General features: G+C 42.4%; 1 protein-coding gene across 1 annotated transcript in view; it reads right to left on the reverse strand.

Annotated features, from left to right (window-relative positions):
- Positions 1-21,363, reverse strand: part of LOC147120556 (low-density lipoprotein receptor-related protein 1-like) — a 2,135,446-nt gene that overhangs the window by 1,095,100 nt on the left and 1,018,983 nt on the right. The window contains exon 8 of the mRNA XM_085986655.1: positions 4,736-4,958. Coding sequence (XP_085842781.1) covers positions 4,736-4,958 — 223 coding nt within the window. The remainder of the gene's footprint in view (positions 1-4,735; positions 4,959-21,363) is intronic.

Here is a 21,363-nt window from a genome sequence, read left to right on the forward strand (position 1 = left end):
CATCCTTCCTGTATTCGGTCGCAAACTAATTTCTAGGCAAGTGTGTTAGGTGACAACAAACATGTCGCTTCTTATCTAACTTTGTGTAGTTTCTTTGTTAAAAAGAAAGCTAAGAAGTTATTTGAGTGAAATCACAGCCTAAGTAAAGGAGAATTTATTCATGAGTCTAGATTCATTTGTATTTGGGACAATTTTGGCTTCTTTTTATAACCTGAGGTCGTCATGGTTACTAACATGACTGTTAAGGTGTTTGATGCCTAAATGGGGGAACTCATTTTTATTCATTCTTGGGATGTGGGCATTGCTGGCATTTATTGTCCATCCCTAATTGTCCTGATACAAGTAACCATTATTCATAGGTGAGCCTGAATAGTGTGTGTCAAGAGTCTATTCCTGCATGGAGGGTACCAGGGATGACTTTCAACACACATGCACGTCCAGCTAAATAGCAATCATAAGCGAGAATATTGGCTATTTTCTCTAATACATGGATCTTGAAGTCAACTGTAGCACTCCTACCACCACCCTGGATAAACTTAACATAGACTGGAGATCAAAGCTGGGATATTCCTGGTCAACATGGTCCAGCCACTCACGGGATCTTCTCATTGAGCCATTGGTGCAGTCATTAAACATTTCTAGCACGATGTCGGAAAAATAATTATTTCTGTACATATTTCAGAGCAATTTTTCAATTTTCAACAATTCTCTTAAAATCTAGCCTATCTGTGACTCTTATACCAGTGTAACTAACACACTGGATTTTATGCAGCTGTTAAATGTAAAGTGGCAAAAGATTATGCACATCAGTGTATAAGTTATTCCCCTCAGGTTTACAGATGAAACAAAGGTGTGATTTATGGATTGGTTTAAGGTATTTTTCATTGGTATATTTCTCACTTTAGGAAACATCAGTGAATCGTCCCGAGCACAAAATAATCTAGACTCATGAATAAATTTTCCTTTACTCAGGATGCAATTGCATAACCTCAGTTAAGCTGATATACAACCGCCATCTAGTTTTTATTATAATATCTCTATGCATCAGATGTGCTAACTGTCATCTTACCATTAACTTAGACCTTATTTATGTTTAGAGTTGCACCTGCGATGTAGCCCTTGAGCGCTCAGAGCTGTCATATCTCATTAGTAAATCATCCTATTTACACTGTTAGATGGTCTTACCGACAGGAGAAGGTAAATGAAATGATTGCATCAAACGGTAACTAGGACTCGCCTTCAAACAAGCTACTCTTGGTAGAGTAAAATAGAGCTCAGAAAAGGGAAAGGAGATTCGAGAAGAAAAAAAACGCACATGTGCGCCGTGTTTGCACTTGAAGGGTTGTCTACTTTTTCCTTTCTAAGCTTTGTTTACTATGCTGTGAAGAAGCCTCTGCACTGCTGAAAAGAAGACTGGAACAGTTGTGTGAAAGCTGGAGTTAGGTGAGCAACAGCCATGTTTCCTTAACTCTGCAAATTTGACTGTGGAGCTTGTCAGTGTCTATACTGACTAAAATCCTGTAATTGTATAACTGGAACCGATCAAACACACAGGCTTTGAATGGTCTAAATTGGAACTATTTATACTTCTAAATAGGACCAAAAATAATTTATTTATTTTGGCAATTATGTTCCCATTTTCCACTATACACAAGGCATAAATTGAGAATAGTTTAATCCTGATAAATCTAAAATGTGCAAAGCTATTTTTACATTTACAATCTAGTGTGTTTATATTGATTGTCTTTATTTTTGTTTGTGTGGTTAGCTGATAAAAAGTGTACCTTTGTTACCCCAAAAGTACTAATGGTTGTTCACTCTAATTAGCATCATTATAGTGGAACAATGTGTTGCCCTAGCAACCATTTACTCCATATCAACGGTTGCAGAGCAGTTTGACTAAAGATACCCGAGAATAAGAAAAGAATAGCTTTTCCTTAATTGATACTCATTACTGGGAAAATAAAAAATTGTAGAAGAGAAATTCTTTCCTCACACTAAATTATTAGAGTACACTGTTAAAGATCAGACTTTGGGAAGAGACCTTGGATTTGCAGAAAGTTCACATTAGAACAAATGGCAGTAGCATGTTTAACACACCATAGCTAGCTTCTATCTGTGCTTTCTCACATCCTCAGAACCTCCAGTGCTTACTGCAGCTCTTCCTTGTCATACTAACTTGCTCCTTGCCTATATAAAAGTTGTATTTTATCCTTATCTCTTTTCAAGATTTATTTCTTGCAATTAAAGTTCAAGTAATGTGTTCTGATGACTAAAGCGTTCATTTAGGTAAGATCAATAAACAACCTAGTTGACAAACAGCACTGAGTTAGAAGATCAATATTATAAATATTTAGAGATAAGTTCCACGTTAAGGAGAACTTTGTAAAAAAATATTGTATACAGATCCATAGTTCTGGTCTGGAAAGTATTAAAGCTTCTTACTTGGACCTGTGTCACCTATGAGCTTTCCCAATTTCAGAAGATATCAGCTTGAGTTTCACAGGATGCTTTCTCTCAAACTACCTTAGGCAACTTAATTTCAAATCTTTCTGGACTGGAGTAGACAATATTGCCACTAAAACAGATATCTTGAGCTGCTTCTTCTTCTTCGGCAGACCCTCTGAACCGAGGATGACTTGCTTCCACATTAAAAATAAGATTTCTAATTAAAGATATTTGTCAAGCCCTTCTGGGGTCTTCTCTCAGTCATTCCAACATTACAAATGGTGGGTCAGGGCATATGCCTTTGAAACATCGTTGCTTGTATGACATGCCCACCCTCACCAATGGAAACAACCCTGTCCTCTCAGTTTGGGATGGGGTCTGGGCCTTTGCGCTCGGATGGAGGGGGGCTCCACTCTGCTTCACTTAGGCTGGTAGAGCCATCTGCAAATTTTGAAATGATGTTCCGTACCCCTAAGTTCAAGTTATTAATGTATATCAAAAACAACGGTGATTCTAGTCATGAACCCTGAAAAACACTACTGTTTACCTCCCTCTAGTCCAAAAAACAGCCATTCACCACAACTCTCTGGCCGTGATTTTTTCAGTGGAGGCGGGTTGGGTGCGGATCAGGTGGTTTCAGGCTGAGACAGATAGATTTTTGGACTTTAGGGGAAACAAGGGATATGGGGATCGGGCGGGAAAATGGAGTTGAGTTCTTATTGAATGGCGGAGCAGGCTCGAGGAGCCGTATGGCCTACCCCTGCTCCTAATTCTTATGTTCTTAGAATTGTGCAGTTTAAAATAGTGTAATTTAAACTGCTTTCACTCAGATTGACTGGGTTATTTATGTCTGCCAGTTCCCAAAACATTCGCTGGCTGCAGCCCCAATATAAACCTGCCAGATTCACTATGGTCAACATCCAGGAAGACCAGGACCTCCCTGGAAGGCAGCCTTGTTGAATCTGACAGGTTTACATTCGGATTGTCACCGAGTTCACTTGACTCTTGCTTTGGGAACAGTCAGCACAAACACCCCATTGACACGACTACCAAAGCAGTTTGAGTTCACGCCAGATTCAGAATAGTGCTGATGCTTATCAGTTCGTGAAGAGCGTAAGTGCTGGTTTGTGCTGTGGACTGATGACCACTGGGAATTGGAGTAAGGCTTGAATAGATTTCATTTAGGACCTCCACACTCATTAGACAACACAGGGCAAAGGTGATTATGCTTTACAAGTGAATAAAGGATTACGTTCGGATGGAAATCTATTAAAATATATTTGAACAGATCCATTACGAATGAATGGGTGAGGAAAAACCTATTAAAATGCAGAGAATCAAAGCTAGAAATTAGGGTTTGCCATTAAACAATTGATCTTACATCAAAACACATTTCAGCTACATAATGTAAAATCTTTTGCTTGCAGAGTATATTGTACTAATTACAAAGAGTTTTAAGCTGCTTCATTGTTCTTTGAATTTGGATACTGGGAGAATGACGTGCAGCATTTATAAAATTATAATTTTCTGTAGTCTGGTGGCAGACTCATAAATCCAGGTAAGTTCTAAATAATATAACGATTAAAGAAGTTTAAATAAGTACCAAATAGAGGTATAATAGCAAAATACTGTGGATGCTGGAATTCTGAAATAACAACAGAAAGTGCTGGAAACACTCAGCAGGTCAGGCAGTGTCGAGAGGAGAAACAGAAGCAAGGTTTCGGGTCGAACCTTTCATCAGAACTGGAAAAGTTAGGGAGGAGAGATTTTTAAGCAGGGGCAGGAAGATGGGGAGGAAAGAACAAAGGGAAGGTCTGTGATAGGATGGAAGGCAGGAGAGATTGCATGACAAAAGGGATGATGGTGCAAGGCAAAAGGAGAGGTAATGGGACAAGTTAAGAAACAAAAGATGACTCTAGATGATATGTGGATGATGATGGCAGCAACATTAACAGCTACCATGTGAGGAAACAAGAGAAAAAAATAAAAAAATAAAGAAATACAGGGGCCAATGTATAGTCTGAAATTGTTGAACTCAATGTTGAGTCCAGAAGGCTGTAAAGTGCCTAATAGAAAGATGAAGTTCCTCGAGCTTACGTTGAGCTTCATTGGAACAGTGTAAGAGGCTGAGGACGGAGTTGTTATTTTATACTAAATAGAGGTAATCTGATTAGAGATCACTTAAGACTGTTTCTTAATACAAAGAGCAAATTTTAGTTTTATCACAGTCACATGAAGAGATTAATTTTTCTTTAAAAAAGTCAGCATAAAGATAATGGGTACTCACGTCACGTCCGTGAATAATTGTATGTCTGTTTCTTCCCTCGTAATCTACCACTTCAATATAATCGAGATAAACATCTGCCCAGTAGACCAATTTGGTTACCAGGTCAAGTGTGATGGCATATGGTTGTTCTATTTTACTGTCCACTATCCTGGATCTGCTTCGACCATCCATGTCACATCTTTCAATCTTGGCAACGTCCCCATAGTCAGTGAAGAACAGTTTTCTGTCAAAAAAGTAGCTGCCGTGAATGAAGTATTCAAATTTCTGCAGACATTACAATCTCAAAAGCAAACTTTTACATATTCATTTTTATTATGATCTTCGGTGGCAAAAAGGGTTGAAAATATACATTGAAAACTGTGGTGCAATCTTAGTTTGAATGGTACACACTGTTTTTTTTAAGCATTAACTAACTAGCTTCTACTAGTTGTTATACAAGAACAATGACAGTAAGACAATATGCTCACAAGCAAAGTTTCACTTCTTCAAAGTTAAAAGCTTAAAGTAAAGTACTTACAACCAACTATAGCATAGTTGGGGAATCAATTGCATAGAAATTTGATAATGTCCAAATCAGGGCACAATGCCACTGCTTGCACAAGCTGCATGTGCCTAATGAGGTCGGTGGCAAGGACCATGGCAAAGTGATCTGCCAACTTCATTAGGATAGTGAGCTCTGGGCATCATTCGCTGTCCCGGGGGCAGATAGCCAATCATGAGGTGGGCAGCAAGATTTGCCAGCATGGATGCTGCCCGAGGGCCTCAAGAGAGTGCGGGGAGGTGGAGGTGGGGGGTGGGGAGGGGAGGCAACCGGGAGGAGGGGTGGTGAGCAGCAGGTTTTAATGTGGAGTTGAGAGGAGCACGCCTGCTCCCCATGACTCCCCAATAGGCTATGTAAAAAATGTTCAATTTACCTTTTCGGTGGCAACCTCCAGCAGTCCCTTTAAGGACTGCTGGTTTGGCTGCTGAGCACTTGAAGATACTAACTGCAGCTTGCACAGCGCATGCTGCGGTCATTCACAGTCCAATTTGGCAAAGGGGCCTGAAATAAGCATTAGGCCCCCCATTTGCATTTGCACACATCCTGGATGCCTACGGAGCAAACCTGACTGATATGACGGGTGGCACACATCCACCATGGATTGAATGCATGCAGGCTACCCACCATATTGGACCCTTAGGCACTCATTTTACACCTGTAAATCGGCCGCAGTGCAATCCAATTCATCAGCCAACGTCTCTCAAGTTTCCAGTTCTTGAGCTCAATCTCCCAGTTTGAATCCAAATTCCCTTTACTTTTCACTGATTCATATGCCTTTCTTGACTACAAATCACAAATCTAAATGCACTGACAAGGCATTCTGAGCATGACTTATTCACGCATTAGTCACATGCAAAATTAAATCTACCAATAGGTAAAGTTATACGACTGATTGACATGGGTGAGGATGACACCAATTATCAAACATCTAGTTTTCCACTTTCCCAGGTTTCTTATCTCTTCTTCCCAAGTTCACCAGGCCATTGTAATTAAGTTTTAAGGGTTGTGCGAAGCGGTATCATTTTTATTCTCACCAAAGGCTAATGGGTCCTTCTTTAAATATGCAAATCAGGCTCCAATTACATCATCAGGACCCGTCTGCCATTTTTACCAGAGAAAGCTGTTGTGACTTCTCCGCCAAGCCAGCTTATTGGGAAGAGGAGCCAGGCCTAGAAGAGGCCCAAAAAGGTAAGTGGTATTATTTACTTTTTTTAGATTCCTTGTGGGGCCAGGAGGAGATAGAATGCACAGGATTCCTCTGGCCTGCCCTGCCCCAGGCTTCCCTCCCCCCTCCCCCAATCATGAGACCCTCCCAATCTCACACCCAACCATTTACCCGAGAGCCGGAGCTGCCCGATGTCCCACTCTCGCCTGCCGGCCAGCTGTCACTCCCCACCAGGGTTGGGTGGTTTGCCGTCTGCCACGGCCCCACCCACATGACTCCCACCCCGAGTTAAAATCGGCCCTTTAGTATTCAACATGCACAATATCAGTAGAGAATAGTCTTCAAATGTAACAAATCAAAAAAGGGACAAACCTTATCTATTCTTTATTTGAAGAATATAAAAATATGATTAGGATGCTTAAATTTAATGTAATTATTTAATCTTCACATTTATATTGACCTACATTGGCTCCCGGTTAAGCAATGCCTCGATTTTAAAATTCTCATCCTTGTTTGCAAATCCCTGTACGGCCTCGCCCCTTCCTATCTCTGTAATCTCCTTCAGCCCCACAACTCCCTGAGGTATCTGCACTCCTCTAATTCTGCCCTTCTTGAGCATTCCTGATTATAATCACTCAACCATTGGTCTTCTGTTGCCTTGGCCCTAAGTTCTGAAATTCCATGCCTAAACGTCTCTGCCTCTCTACCTCTCTTTCCTCCTTTATGACGCTCCATAAAACTTACCTCTTTGACCAAGCTTTTGGTCATCTGCCCTAATTTCTCCTTATGTGGCTTGATGTTAAAATTTTTGCCTTATAATACCCCTGCGAAGCGCCTTGGGACGTTTTACTATGGTAAAGGCGTTATATAAATACAAGTTGTTGTTGTATTAAATTTTTTAATGAGTTTTACTCCAATTTGTTCCATGTCCACTACTTGAGTAAAATAAATAGAGGACTTGATGTTGCTATTCAAATACCTTTACTTAGCAAAATTTGTATGATTTTCCCAAGATGTGGTGGCCACTAATCATTGAGTAAGATAGGCAGGACAAAGTTCAGATCAAAGCACTAGCACAGGATTGCTGCAGGGAACTAATTACTTGGGCTTTAAGATGTTAACTGAAGGGAATGTAGTACAGCAGTAGAGAAACTGGGTCATGTTCAGTTTTTCCAATTGTGTGAATAGGCCAGGGAATATTCAATACTATATAACGAATTATGCTTCCTTTCCCAGTCCATAGCAATGTTTTCCCCAAACAATATGATTTAGAGACTAAAGTTTTTCTCTCCTTTATTATGCTGTGTTATTCTTGGTGCCCGTTAACTTTAATCAGATAATATTTCCACAAATGCTGCCTTACTGTAAGAGATCATTGCAGGCTTTTTCAAATTGTGTTTTCAGATTACCTCCACTGCTGGGGCAAAGAAAAGATACAATCTTTTCACGTTTGTTCATGATGTGTTATTAATTTTTAATATTACATTAGGAAATGCAACACAATAGGGATAAACAAGCAATATTGTCACTGATTCGTATAAGGAACATAGTAACATTAAATTGATATTGGTTTATTTCTATTGAATTACTGTATATATCTTCATTACTGTTTAAGTCTAGACCACAGATACTTGCAGCAATAAAAGTAAATTAGTATTAGATATGTGTACAAGTATCACTCATAACCATAAGATTTAATTACATATATAGTAAATCTCTTGACCATGAAGCCTTTTTCACCTCAAAAATTATGCACAACACAATAAAGGGCAACATTTGATTAGCATAATTAGTATTGTCAGTAACAGTGCTACAAAGCGGCCTAGCATAAAATATGAGTTTTATTCAGTAGCAGGATGTACAGACCTAATTAGTCACCTAATTAACATTAATGTGCTCATTTGAATGTGTATCTACACACTGGAATGAATGCAGAACACTGATGAAGAAAGGGCCACTCAGGGCATAAGCTGAGAGATGCCATTTTCTTCCAGGTCTGATATTAACTGAAAAATAAAGATCCAAGCAAACTGCTCCAAGACCTTTGGAAAGCATGACCCAAAATTTTTTGGTTAATTAAAAAAAAAATGATTTTCAATAAGTAACGGTACAATGCCACTTCTGCTGAGGTGGGAGGAGTTGCATTGTGGGAAGGAACAAAGTACAGCCCTGAAGAAACACACTCTGTAATTACATTTGCAACTCTTTTACCAGCACATTGGTGCTGCTTTTTATTCACTCTCGGAATCTGGGAGTCGTTGGAAAGGTGGGCAATTATTGCCTATCCCAAGATGCCCTTGAGTAGGTGGTGGTGAATTGCCTTCTTGAACCGCTGCAGTCCGTGTGGTGAAGGTACTCCCAGGTGATGCTGGGTAGGGTCTTCCAGGATTTTGACCCAGCCACAACTCCTCTATATGTAGTGTACTGCAGAACTTCACTGTCACTGTTAAAGCAAGGAATTAGCTTGCATGCAGCTGTATAGTATTGCCACCACAATCATGATTATTTAGCAGGGATCTTAACGCAATAAAATATGGCTTGAGCAATGCTAAACGTTATAGCACCTCTAAAGGAGACAATTATAAATGTATTAAAAATAACACAAAGCTGAAGCAATTAACATCCTAATAATGAACAAGTTCAGCACTCAACATAGCAGCAAATGTCCATTTGTCTTTATGGTAATAATGACATGAGAAATTACACTCCTACAAATGTAAACAGTACGGACACATAGGGGGTGATTCTCAACTTACCACCAGCGTACAAAACTCATATTGTGGGTCCAGCACCTAATTTAGAAATCTTTCCATTATTTTAATTTTAGTGAGGGATAGGACATGGGACGCAAAGTTTTAGATGAGCTGAGTTTCTGATATAAACATAACATTCTCCCATTCTAAGTCTGCAGTGCAGCGCATTTACTCCAACTCTGTGGCTAAGTTCATGATTAGTATACTAATGTGCCACGCTGTCAGGGCTCCCAAAAACTCATAATTCATTCTTGCCAGCACTGTTCATAAATTATGGATCATTTCATGCGTGTGAAAACAAATCCATTGCTAGCGATTATCTTCTACTTGTGTAGGCAGTACAAAATTACCATGAAAATTTTACGAAGTATGAATAATCTTGCACTTTACACCTTTACATTCCTGTCAGTTGAGCTTTACTACCATGAATGACATAAAAAATTAAAACAGGGGGAAAAAAATCTCCCTTGATGTGGACTCAGAGACATATGTTAAAATCTATTGGGGTAGAAATGCTTTATGGTCTGTTTTTCGAGCACATAATTGACTAGGGTTGGCAACTCTGGTTGGAGGTATTCCTGGAGGTTTGGTCACATGATGTTTTGCCATGTGATGTCTGATCACGTGGCGTCTGATCACGTGATATCTGCAAATGCTACTGCAATTACCCTGTAATTGAATATCTTTGCTTGTAGTTTCACGCTGGCAGCTGTTATGCGAAAAATTAAGGTAAAGAAAGCCTTGCATTTACATAGTGACTTTCACAACCTCAGGACGTCCCAAAGCCCTTTACAGCCAATGAAGTACTTTTGAAGCGTAGTCACTGTTGTAATGTAGGCAAGAGAAGACGGGAAACCAAAGGTGGGAGAGGGATTCGCAGGAAGGAAAACCAGATGTGGGAGGAACTTTAATTTCACCTGTAACCAGTAGAAACTCACTGAAATTGCACTGATAACAAATAGTAATACTGGTAACAGTCAGGTTCTCCTCATAAACAACAGTTATACAATAATGCCTGACTGGAAGTGGCCTGCAGGTTGGTCCAGGACGGGGGAGAGAAGCGGGATGGTGCGAGCATGGGTCGCAGTATTAATGAGGAGGTTCCAGTAGCACTCCTGCTCCTCCTGGCTTCAGAGGTAAAAAACCTAATTGGCAGTTTCTTCAGCAACCTCTAGTGGCCCCTTTAAGGACTACTATAGATCCAGAAGTAATAGACTAATCTTAACAAAGTACCAGGACACCTACACTTGCTTAAAAACCTATTCCATCTCCAACATTTTCCAGTTCTGATGAAGGGTCAACGACCTGAAACGTTAACTCTGTTTCTCTCTCCACAGATGCTGCCCAACCTGCTGAATGTTTCCAGAATTTTCTATTTTTATCCCTTATTTCAGTATTGAAATGAGGCCAGCGCCCATTTGAGGCAGCCACTAGGGCCACTTAAAAAAAATTCTGACGTATTTAGCAGTGGCCCAAACACCCGGGCAGATCAAGCGTGGTCCATCGCACTGCTAAATTTGTCATGGTTGTGGCCATTTTATGACCACAAAATGAGTGCGACGATTTTGAATTTCTCTCCCATTGTTTTATTTTTATTGGTCCTCTTCTGGATATAGCACACAATACTAACTGATGAATAGGCTAGCACCTACTTAACTGCATATTGCATTGCACTATATAAATCAACATGTCCACTTAAAAAATCATTTCCATTCACTACGGCATAAAATATATCCAAGTTAAACTTTCATTTCTCCACATTTAAAAAATAGTTTTAGGAGTACGCATTAAGACACCAAGTTCCTGAATAAAACAGAATCAATTTTGAAGTTGTATGATGTTAAATGAATAATAAATGTGATTCCATCAATCATGTGATTATATCAATCATGCTTGTCCTGACTGAATGTAAGGAAACCTAATTTTACATTACAGCTAATAGATCAGGAACTCATTGTGAAGGCAAAGGTCGCTCATCAACACTTAAGTACTTCCTCTTCTCAGTCAGCTCTCCCTTACCTGATGAAAATTTATGCTTCTTCCATGCACTGAGAGCAGCTACAATCAATCAACTCAAATAAAATTCTGTTGTGTTTTGGATAGCAAAGTCTAACAAAGCAGCAAGTGAGGAGTTTTCACCAGTGGTTCTCCACGGAGCAAATTCCCAATCTAAGCTAGGTCTGTACATTGATACTTGCAGCGGGGTCACCGAACTGTGGTTAGGAACAGGATTCTTGACCAATGATTCTCTTCCCTTGCGAGGCTACGGTAGGCTAAATAGTTCTCATCACGTTTATCTTGTGATCCCATGAATGGAAAGTACAGAAGTGCCAAAATTTAGAAGTGCAAGACAGACTAGAAATTGAACATAGGACTTTTCCTGGTCAGTAGAGCTCACTCTAACACCACAGAGTGTAATTATTCATCGATCCATGAAAGAGCAAAGGGAAGTATTATGAAAGGCTGAAAGGAAGAGATTTAATTCTTGGGTTGTTGTCTTTTATTTGATATGGTGATAGGGTGAGAAGAAGTAGGGTGGGAGGAGGCTTGTGTTGAGCATAAACACTGGCATAGACCAGTTGGGCCGAATGGCCTGTTTCTGTGCTGTATATTCTCTGTAGTTCTGTTTTGCGCAATTCTATTCTCTGTAGTTCTATTTTGAGAAAACCTTCAATACAGGAAAGGTAGCAGATTTTCCAGCAAGGCTTTTAACCACCTATTAATAGCAGTACACATTGGTAGCACCAACAATAGGAACTAAGCAGTCTTTCCAAAAGGAATATTAACTTGAAAAGCCCAGACACTACATTGGGGCTACAAATCAAAATTAATTCAGATTTGGACCACACACTCCACTGAATATTCACAGAGACACTAAAAAAAACGATCAGTAATCACTAAAATTCAAAATATTCCTTTGCCAATGATTCAATAATTTTTTTTGGAGACAGCAAAAGATTCTTATCCCTTAAAACCATAAACATTGTGCCACCCACCCTTCAATAGTAGGGGATAGGATTTTACTCTGGATTCTTTTCGTTAACCAAGTAAATTTCTTCTGGTCTTGTCGGGACAAACCAAACCCGTCTGGAAAGTATCTTTTCAATTGAGGTTCTGCCATCTATTATGAAGGTCATGAGGCCAGAAGAGTTCCAATATTTAGTAGACCTAAAAACACAATCATCCCTCTATCACAGTGATTAATTCAAATTTCTCAGACCAGAGACTCAGTACAGTTGCTGTCTGATCTTCCAGCTTCACCTCAAAAGGTATAAATCAAGTTATTGCCTACTATCAGTGTAACATTTAGATAGAAAGATATACAAATCTATCGAAACAAATCCTTCTGCAGCTCGTGACAGACATCCATGATGTCCTGCCTGCTGAATCAAAACCTTCCACTGCGCTGCCTCTTTAAAATGGCCGAGAATTTACTACGAGGCCTTTAGTCTTTTTCTTGTTCATTCTTTGCAGTAGTGAGATAAACCTTAATCACAGCTACTGCTGTCATTTCGGCAAAGCAAAAGAATGTGAACCTCCTTCCGCATTTTTAATAGGTTATCTTCCTGGTGCAGACACGACCTGTTGGTTCCACAATGCAGCTCTTAGAAGAGAGAATCACACATAGCTGAAGACAGAATGAGCTCCTATGTTGCATTTACCAATAGGGTGATATTTTGTCTTGGGGTCTTTTTCTATTGATGTTTGCAGGGAAAAGAAACAGAAAATCCATTGGGGCTGGTAGCAATATTGCTGCCGAAAACAGCGTCAAACACGTTGTCACTGGCATTATTACTGCTCAGAGGGCAAAACTACACCAGGAGTCAATCCAATCAATTGAAAATTGCTTCTGGTTAGTTTTTACTCTCTGGTAACCAAAAATTTACACAGAGAATACTTACAAAAATGCTATTTTAAAACAAAAATACAATAAAACTTATATCCTGTCTTCTTATACATTATGGCCCTGGAATTTGCGGTTATAATGACCGCAAAACTGTGAGCGCTCGCCGTCATTACTGTGTAAAATTGACAGCAACTTCTGGCATCCACACATGGGCAGTTAAAAGTGGAAATCTGGAAGTTGCTGTCAGTGATATCCTGCTCCTCCACAGGGTGCGCTGTTGCAGTGTTCACAAATGGAATCAATTAGAAATCACTGATTTGGTGTGAAATTCAAATTTTACACACTGTTCTTGCTGTAAAAAACATTGAAAAAGTTAAGCATTGTTGAATGAGGTGCAACAGAGTTTTTAACAGCTTATTAAATCATAATTAATGCTGAACAATGCTCTGGCCCTGAAAAAATGAATTTTATATGTGTGGAGTGTCATTCCTTCCATTCCAGTCCATGATAAAAAATTATATGGATTTTTAGAATAATAAAAAATAATTTTTATTTTTTTAAAGTTTATGATGTTTCAGTTTCTACCTTAATCCCATGTGTATGTCCCAATCTTTATTTTTGCTTTCTGTAAAATTATTAAAACGTGAATGATAGAACCTGCTTTTTATTTCCTGGTTTGCTATTTGTGAGAATTCTTCAGTTTGATTGGCTACTCAGACTGCTTGATGATATCATTGTTGCTGGGCACCTCAGATCCCCTATAGATGATACCAGAAGGAAAGTCACATTGGAAAAGCGGAAATCGATGCCACAGAGCCTGCTAAAACTTTGTGGGCAGCTTTCTTCAAGGTCAGTGGCGAGCGTCATCACTTCGCGCTGACCGCAAAATCTGGGCCCATGAATCTGCAGTGCATTGTTACCAGAACAGTATAGCTCTCCTAAATATGTTGCGATAAGGACTTAATGAATCAGAATTACTTTTTTCTCTTCTTTAGCCACCAACGCTATGCACCTTCTCTAGTTGGGAGCTAGTATGACCTAAGTTTTTGATGTCTCTACAGCAGTTCTAGCCCTTCATTTGGGTGGAGGTCAGATTTGAGTGGGGCAATTTTTATTCACCAACATGCTCTACTCCCCTACACCATAAATATGGATGCAATGGTGAGATAGCATTTTTTTATATTGAATTCCCTCAGCGGTACAACTGATTAAAACTGACAAAACTGACCCAATTCAGGCCAGAGAAACTGAATTACCCACAGCACTGACTTAAATTGATGGCTTTCTAATCGGAAGTAATCTGCTCATGTATACTTTTTGTGACAGTAAATCTGTCAGAATTCCTCCTGCCAAAGTAAGAGGACATACACGACGCTTATGCTCACTATGTGTACACATTATGGGCCCGATTTTGTGGATTGTGTGGGAAATGGTTGGATTCCCCCGAATGTGGGGTTCTGACACACACAAAAATGGGTCAGCCAGCTGCACGCAATTTTCAAACAAGTGGCCAATTAATTTCCAGCATGTGGGCAGCCTTGCTAATTGTCCATTTCCAGTCAGGAAGTCCCACAGTATGATGTCATCATTCGTGGTGCTTTCAAGGTCCACAGCAAGCATTGCTTCCTCTGTTGGCTTCCAACGAGCCATGCAGGATGGCAGAGGAGCCTTCAGTAGCTGTGGCCAGTGCCAGACCCCGAGCTGCCTCCAAATTCGACGAAGCTTCACTGCAGGCACTATTGGATGGGGTTAGGGCCCACAGGGAGGTCCTCTTCCCTAGGTCAGGCAGGAAGAGGCCTCCCACTGAGACCAAGGCTGCATGGATGCAGGTGTCAGCAGATGTTAACTCAAATGTGCATGTAACCTTGGCATCACATCTCTAACTCCTTCCTCTACTCCCCCACAGGACCATCCAGAGCCCCCGTCCCCACTGTGGAGGAGGAAGAGGCTGTGCAGCCAGACTCCTCAGAGGAAGCTCCAACCTCTGAGGGCGCAGCGTCAGCAGAAGTAAGCACACCCAGCACCAGCGCAGACACTCACACTTCGGGGGGACCTTCGGGACATAGAGTAGTGTTTCAGCAGATTCTGGAGACAGGGACAGCAGTGCAGAGTCCTCGTTGGCGGGCGCAGGACTCTGCCAGCTCTGCTCAGCTGCGCTGCATGTCGACCCTCTGCCTCTGGGTCCATCCGCAAGAGAGAGGTGATGGATCTCCTTGCACAGATGCAGGAGTCTCTGGCGGGTTTTGCCTCCAGGGTCGCTGTGAGTGTGGAGCGAATGGAGGAGTCCATAGCGACCATGAGCAGAGCCTTTGTGGAGTCATTGGCGTAGGAACGCATCACCATGAAAAGGTTGGCAACCTCCATGGAGGAGATAATTCGCCAGGGTACGGAAAACATGGTGAGTGCTCATAAGAGAATGGCATCTCTTGAGGAGCGTTGGCCATCTATTGAACAGAGAAACCAGACCTTCATGGAAGTCCTTCTGAGTTGGACTGCCAGTGCAGATACGGGTCCCCATGGCCCCCTCAAGCGCAGCAAAGTGCTCTCAAGCCACTTCCAAGCACTGGCCCCTTCTGGTCTGTGCAGCTTCAGGTGAGTGAGCAGCAGCCTGGTGCTCATCCTGCTGTTCCTGGTTCTGCTGCTGCCGCCTCTGCTGCTGGAGATCCTCTAATGGCAGGAAGTGAAGGAAGAAAAGGCATTCCATGCTTCTGGTAGATGTCTCCGCTGAGGAAGCGCTGAGTGAGGGTGGCGAGAGGGGCTTCCCAGGAGATCACATTGGAAAAGTGTGTGAGGCTCCAACCTTCCACAGCAGTGCCTAAGCCTTGAAGAAGTAGCCCCAAGCCTTCAACAGCTAGGTCCTTCAACATACAAATGCTGTCCCTTTAAATCGTAGCTTTCCCGAATGACCTGCAGCTGAGAGCAAGCAAGCAAGCCGGCAAGCTTCACGCCAGGTTTCATCAGCGGGGTTCCCCGCAGGCGCGTTTAGCATGGGGAACCCTTGAAAATTGCAAGGGCACCCTAAAATGGCATTAAACATGCCAAAAATTGGTGATCAGGGTCCCGACGACCAGTCCCGCCAGCGGCGGGCGGGACTGATTCGGGTCACGGAGAAACGTCGGTCCGAAAGTCGGACGGGGCGGGAATCAGGCGGGGGGGGGGGTCGCGACCCCCTATTTCGGTGATTTTCAGCCCCCGCCCGCATGAAAAGCCGCCCGACGGCTGGCAGAAAATCGGGGCCTATGAATTCAACACACCATACCCACACTAAGGCAACAGAGTCTGTTACATGGTCAACTTGATTGCACTGTTCATCTACATAAATTTTTCATTAATCACATAGTTGGCTCTTTACATTTTCTAGCATGTGACATTCCTCTATTTGTTAAAAATACAATTTTTTTTTCTCCCAGGCTAATGAGCCATTAACAAAACTGAAGTAACAGGCATCTTTAAAATGATGAGTTGTGAAATGCAACTTCATTTGCAGCAACATAAAAATGTCTGTCAATCAAGGTGCACCTGCAATGATGATCCTTTAATACTCCTCAAACGCCTAACAAGCCACTGTATAAATGTTGAAAACGTTGCTATTCTAGCAGTGATGTGTGTCTAATTTTTCACAGAAAATGTCTGAACACCAACAGAGAAAAGGCCAATTTACTGATGAGGCCCTGCCAGTAGCGATAAGCTCAGTAAAGGAGCAACACAAGCACATTGTTGGTATGGGCAGGAAGCTGCTCAGCATGCAAAAAAGGAGGAAACATAATTACCATCATTGTAAAAACCAAGGTTTTTAAAGTAAACTAATGGAATCTTATTATACATACCCTGATGGGAGCAAGAATGTACTGCAGAGAGCAACTTTCAAAGACCAAATAATTGTTTCTGAATCCAAATTGCTCTGATGTTTAAAGGCAAAAGTGACACATAATAGGAGGATGCTGTATGGTGGACCTCGAGCATAAAAGCAATCATTCCATCTGAGCTAAAATCATATTATACAATATTAGCAATATGCTTGTATAATATTCCTCTGCTAATGTACTGGATGCATTGATCCACTGAAATAAGCAAATTAATGCCGTTGTTAAAATAATGGACGGAAGAATTTCATATGAACAGATTAATGTGTTCAGAACTAGTGTCATGCAGGACAATTTCAACCCACCTATTATGAATCTACAATAGAATTTGATCAAGAGAAAGAGTTTAGAAAGAAGTAGAACGGTGGGGATACAGGGGAAGTGCAGAACTACTGGTGTGTACATATTCATAAAGGGCCAGATTTTTGCAGTCAGGGGCGAAGAAACTGTGCTCGCTGTTCACGACATTGACAGCGGCCCACAGAGTTTTCGCAGGCTTTTCAGCGTAGACTTGCTGTATTCGGGCATCTGATCCAGTGTGGTGCCCTCCACAGGGATCTGTGATGTCTGTGAGCAGGGCGGGCAACAGCGAAGCTCTTCAACCAATCAGATTGAGGAATCCTCACTGAGGCACACAGGCCCCGATATTAATTGTGCGACACGATGGGAGCGGGGTGGGGGGTGGGGGGGGGTGGTGGTGGTTTCTGATATCGTGCGGGAAACCTGGAAGTAAGTTCAGCACGTCTGTCAGTGGCATTTTAATGCAGCCACCTCCTTGGAATTTTACTTCAGGGTTTCCCGTCCAATCCGCGTCAGCAGGCATGGTGTGGGCCCACATGATGCGATCTCAACTCCAATATTTAAAGGGATAATCCAAAGATGCAAGTTGAAGGAGTTTGGAGTTGAGAAGAGAGAAGCAACTGTGATAATGGAATCCAAATGGGGCAAGGCTGCCCACCACCCCCACCCCCACCCTCACCCCCCACCGACGCCTTCCTGGATGTGCTGCTGGCAGCTGTGAGGAGTAGGAGAGAGATACTCTTCCCTAGCAATGGGAGGAAGAAGCCTGCTGCTGAAACAAAGAAGGCATGGTTGGAGGTTGTGGAGGAGGTCAGCATCAGAACTGTAGAGCCATGCTCCTGGATGCAGTGCAGGAAGCGATTTAATGACCTAAGCAGGCCAGGAAAGGTGAGTACAGTGACACATTCACCTACATTCTGCTGTGCGCATCCATCACATCACGCCTTGTACCCACTTACCTTGCAGACGCACCCATCCTTCTCTTTCTTTGCTCTTCTGCACATCCCCATCCATCCATCCACCACTCCACTCACCCTCATCCTTGTGAAATTTTATGCCTCTCCCTCATAGTTCCCTCATCAAATGCACTCCATCCATCGGATGAACACGTCATTACACTCACTCATAGGTCTGTTCTTTCGCTCCTTGCAGGTGAAGAGAGCACAGAACATCAGGGAGCGGGAGAGAACCGTAGGAGACACTCCACAGATCATGCAGCTCACAACTGCAGAGGAGACACTGGAGATCAGTGGAGTTTCAGCATCCCTGGCTGTCGGAAATGGGGAGTCTGGGAGCTCTCAGCTACCTGGATACAATTAAATAAAAGCCACCTACATGTCATGTTGACTTGTGAAGGGGTTAAAAGTTAGATTAGCGGCTTAACTGACTAGCTGGCTGATGTAATAAAGGAGAAGCCTGGCAGAACAAAGACAGTTGGAAAAAGTATATTACATGATGATTGGGGGAGTAAAAGAATCAAGGAGGCCATACATTGAACAATGGGCCGCCAAGATGTGATTTGCGAAGATGAGGTTAAGTGTACGTAAATTGGATAGAACAATAGCAGATGTGGAAACAGGACAAATGAGATAAACAAGATGTGTTTTGTGGAGATGTGATTAAGTGTATGTGACTTGGACAATTAATTGGCCAAGTCCCGAAGATGTGAAGGAAACAAGATGTAAGATTGTATGTAAGCCAACTGCTCGCATGTAAAAATTAGACTCCCGTCTCAGCTCAGACTGAGAGGGTCTCTCCCTGCACGTGCTTGAATAAAGATCGCTTGGAACCAGTACACGCTCGTCTCCGTCTGCTTTGGGGCAGAGAGAAATCCCACAACAACTTGGCGTAGTCAGCAGGATTCCCAGGACGCAGTCGAACGACCAACACTAATGGGACCTCAAGTCGGGTGAGTACCTTATATTACCACCCATAGTTAGGTGCAGATCCCCAGAAGGCTGGATGTGAGACTGTAGGGAATCAGAACAGGAGGCTAGCGGGTACTGGAGTGATCTCTGTGCAGTAGAACCGCGAGCCGCCGTAGGCAACCAGAACCACGTTGTAGCAGGAAGGTCCGAGATACCGTTTGCACAGGCCAGAGGAACAAAAAAAAAATTGCCACAGGAGGGGAAGATTGCTGACAGGAAGGGTCCATTACCAAATTTATAGCAGGAAAAAATAAGAAACGAATTCAGAAAATGAAAACGAAAGGCTGGAGTCCGAACGACAGTCTGGACAGGCAAAGGGAATGGTGGGGTGCCCAGTATAAGGGTAAGGAAGAGAAGGGAATACTGTTGTGTCCATGTGTTAATAGAGACACTGAAGACAGGAGTTGGTTTCACAGGTGTTTACTGAACAAAGTCTGGAGGGGAACTAACTGATACAACACAATATACAGGCTTATATAGCCCGAGTGGCCATTACCGGCATTACAGTACACAGGGGGCTCTTAAAGGCACATACACTACAATTCCTCCCCTTTTAGCCAACCAGTACATAATATTTCAAGTAATCATTAATTACATGTTACAAGAAAAATAATCTACACATTGCTGCAGTTAATCAATTATAAGTCAGTCTCTCTGGAGGCTTCCTGACTCGGTCCGGATAACGCCTCGGTGGTGTAGTAGTTTCTGGTGGTGTAGTAGGTTCTTTTGGCAAGGCTGATTCGGCTTGAATGCCAGTGTCGGGTTCATCGGGTTCCAGTATCACCGGATCGGAGGTAGATACTATGGGTATCTCTGCTTCATCATTAGGCATATAGAGTTGTGGAGTAGGTTGTCCCTTTCCGGATGACTCTATGATTTGGTCAGCATGGCGCCTTATTATGCTTTCTCCGATGTCCACGGTATACATCAGTGGTCCTAGTCGTGTGCAGATAGTTCCAGGCTGCCATTTCTCGGTACGGTAGTCCCGGGCCAAAACTTGTTGACCTATCTGGAAGGTTCTAGTTGGCCTTTCATTCATGCCTTGAAATTGCCGGTTCTCCACGTCCCTTCTGATGTTTGGCTTGATCAAATCCAGCCGACATCTTAGGCTTCTATTGAAGAACATCATGGCGGGAGTTTGGTTTGTAACCATATGTGTTGCATTCCTGTATGCGAACAAGAAGTTATCCACCTTATGCTGAAGTTTTATGTCTTCATTACCCATGGCCTTTATGGCCTTCTTGAAGGTCTGGACCAACCTTTCAGCCAATCCATTGGTGGCGGGATGGTATGGGGCGGACGTATAGTGCTTAACCCCATTGTTTTTTAAGAACTTCCTGAATTCTTCGGACACAAATTGCGGTCCATTATCAGAACAGATCTGTTCAGGCAGCCCATTCCTGGCAAATATGGTCCTTAATACTGTGATGGTTTTTTCCGTGGTGGTGGAGGACATCTTTATTACCTCCGGCCACTTGGAGTGTGCATCAACCGCGATTAAGAACATTGAGTCCATAAATGGACCAGCAAAGTCGATGTGTACCCTTTGCCAGGGAGATGAGGGCCACTCCCATGGATGTAGAGGGGCTTGTGGTGGAGCGTTTTGGACCTTCTGGCATCCTAGGCAGCTCTTGGTCATTTCTTCGATGTCTCCATCGATACTTGGCCACCATACAAATGCCCTGGCTAGGTTCTTCATTTTCACTCCACCCAGATGCCCCTCGTGAAGCTCCTTTAGAACTTGATCCTGGAGTTTGGGTGGAATCACCACTCTGGATCCACACATCAAGGTTCCTCGGCACACTGACAGCTGTTCTCTTCTTTGCGAGAATGCTGGCAACAGTGGTTCGCCATGTGCTGGCCATCCCTTCACTGTTAAATCGTAGACTCGTGAGAGAGTCGGGTCATTTCTAGTTTCCCTTTCAATGGCAGAATTTGTTACTGGTAGACATTCGACTATGGTAGAGTGGAAAATCTCCACTGGGTCTATGGTAGGTGCTTCTTCTACCGTTGGCAACGGTAGGCGCGATAAACCATCAGCATTCCCATGCTGTTTTGATCCTTTGTATTCTATGTTATATTGGTGTGCCCCTAGAAAAAGGGACCACCTCTGTAGCCTTTGCGCTGTCATAATGGGAACACCCTTTTTAGGGTTGAATATGGAGATGAGGGGTTGGTGGTCAGTCAACAAGGTAAATTTTTGTCCGTGTAGGTAATGGTTGAATTTCTTC

This window comes from Somniosus microcephalus, chromosome 4, assembly GCF_052327205.1.
Source record: "Somniosus microcephalus isolate GS21.2 chromosome 4, FLI_Smic_1.0, whole genome shotgun sequence".
In the NCBI taxonomy this organism is placed as follows: Eukaryota; Metazoa; Chordata; class Chondrichthyes; order Squaliformes; family Somniosidae; genus Somniosus; species Somniosus microcephalus.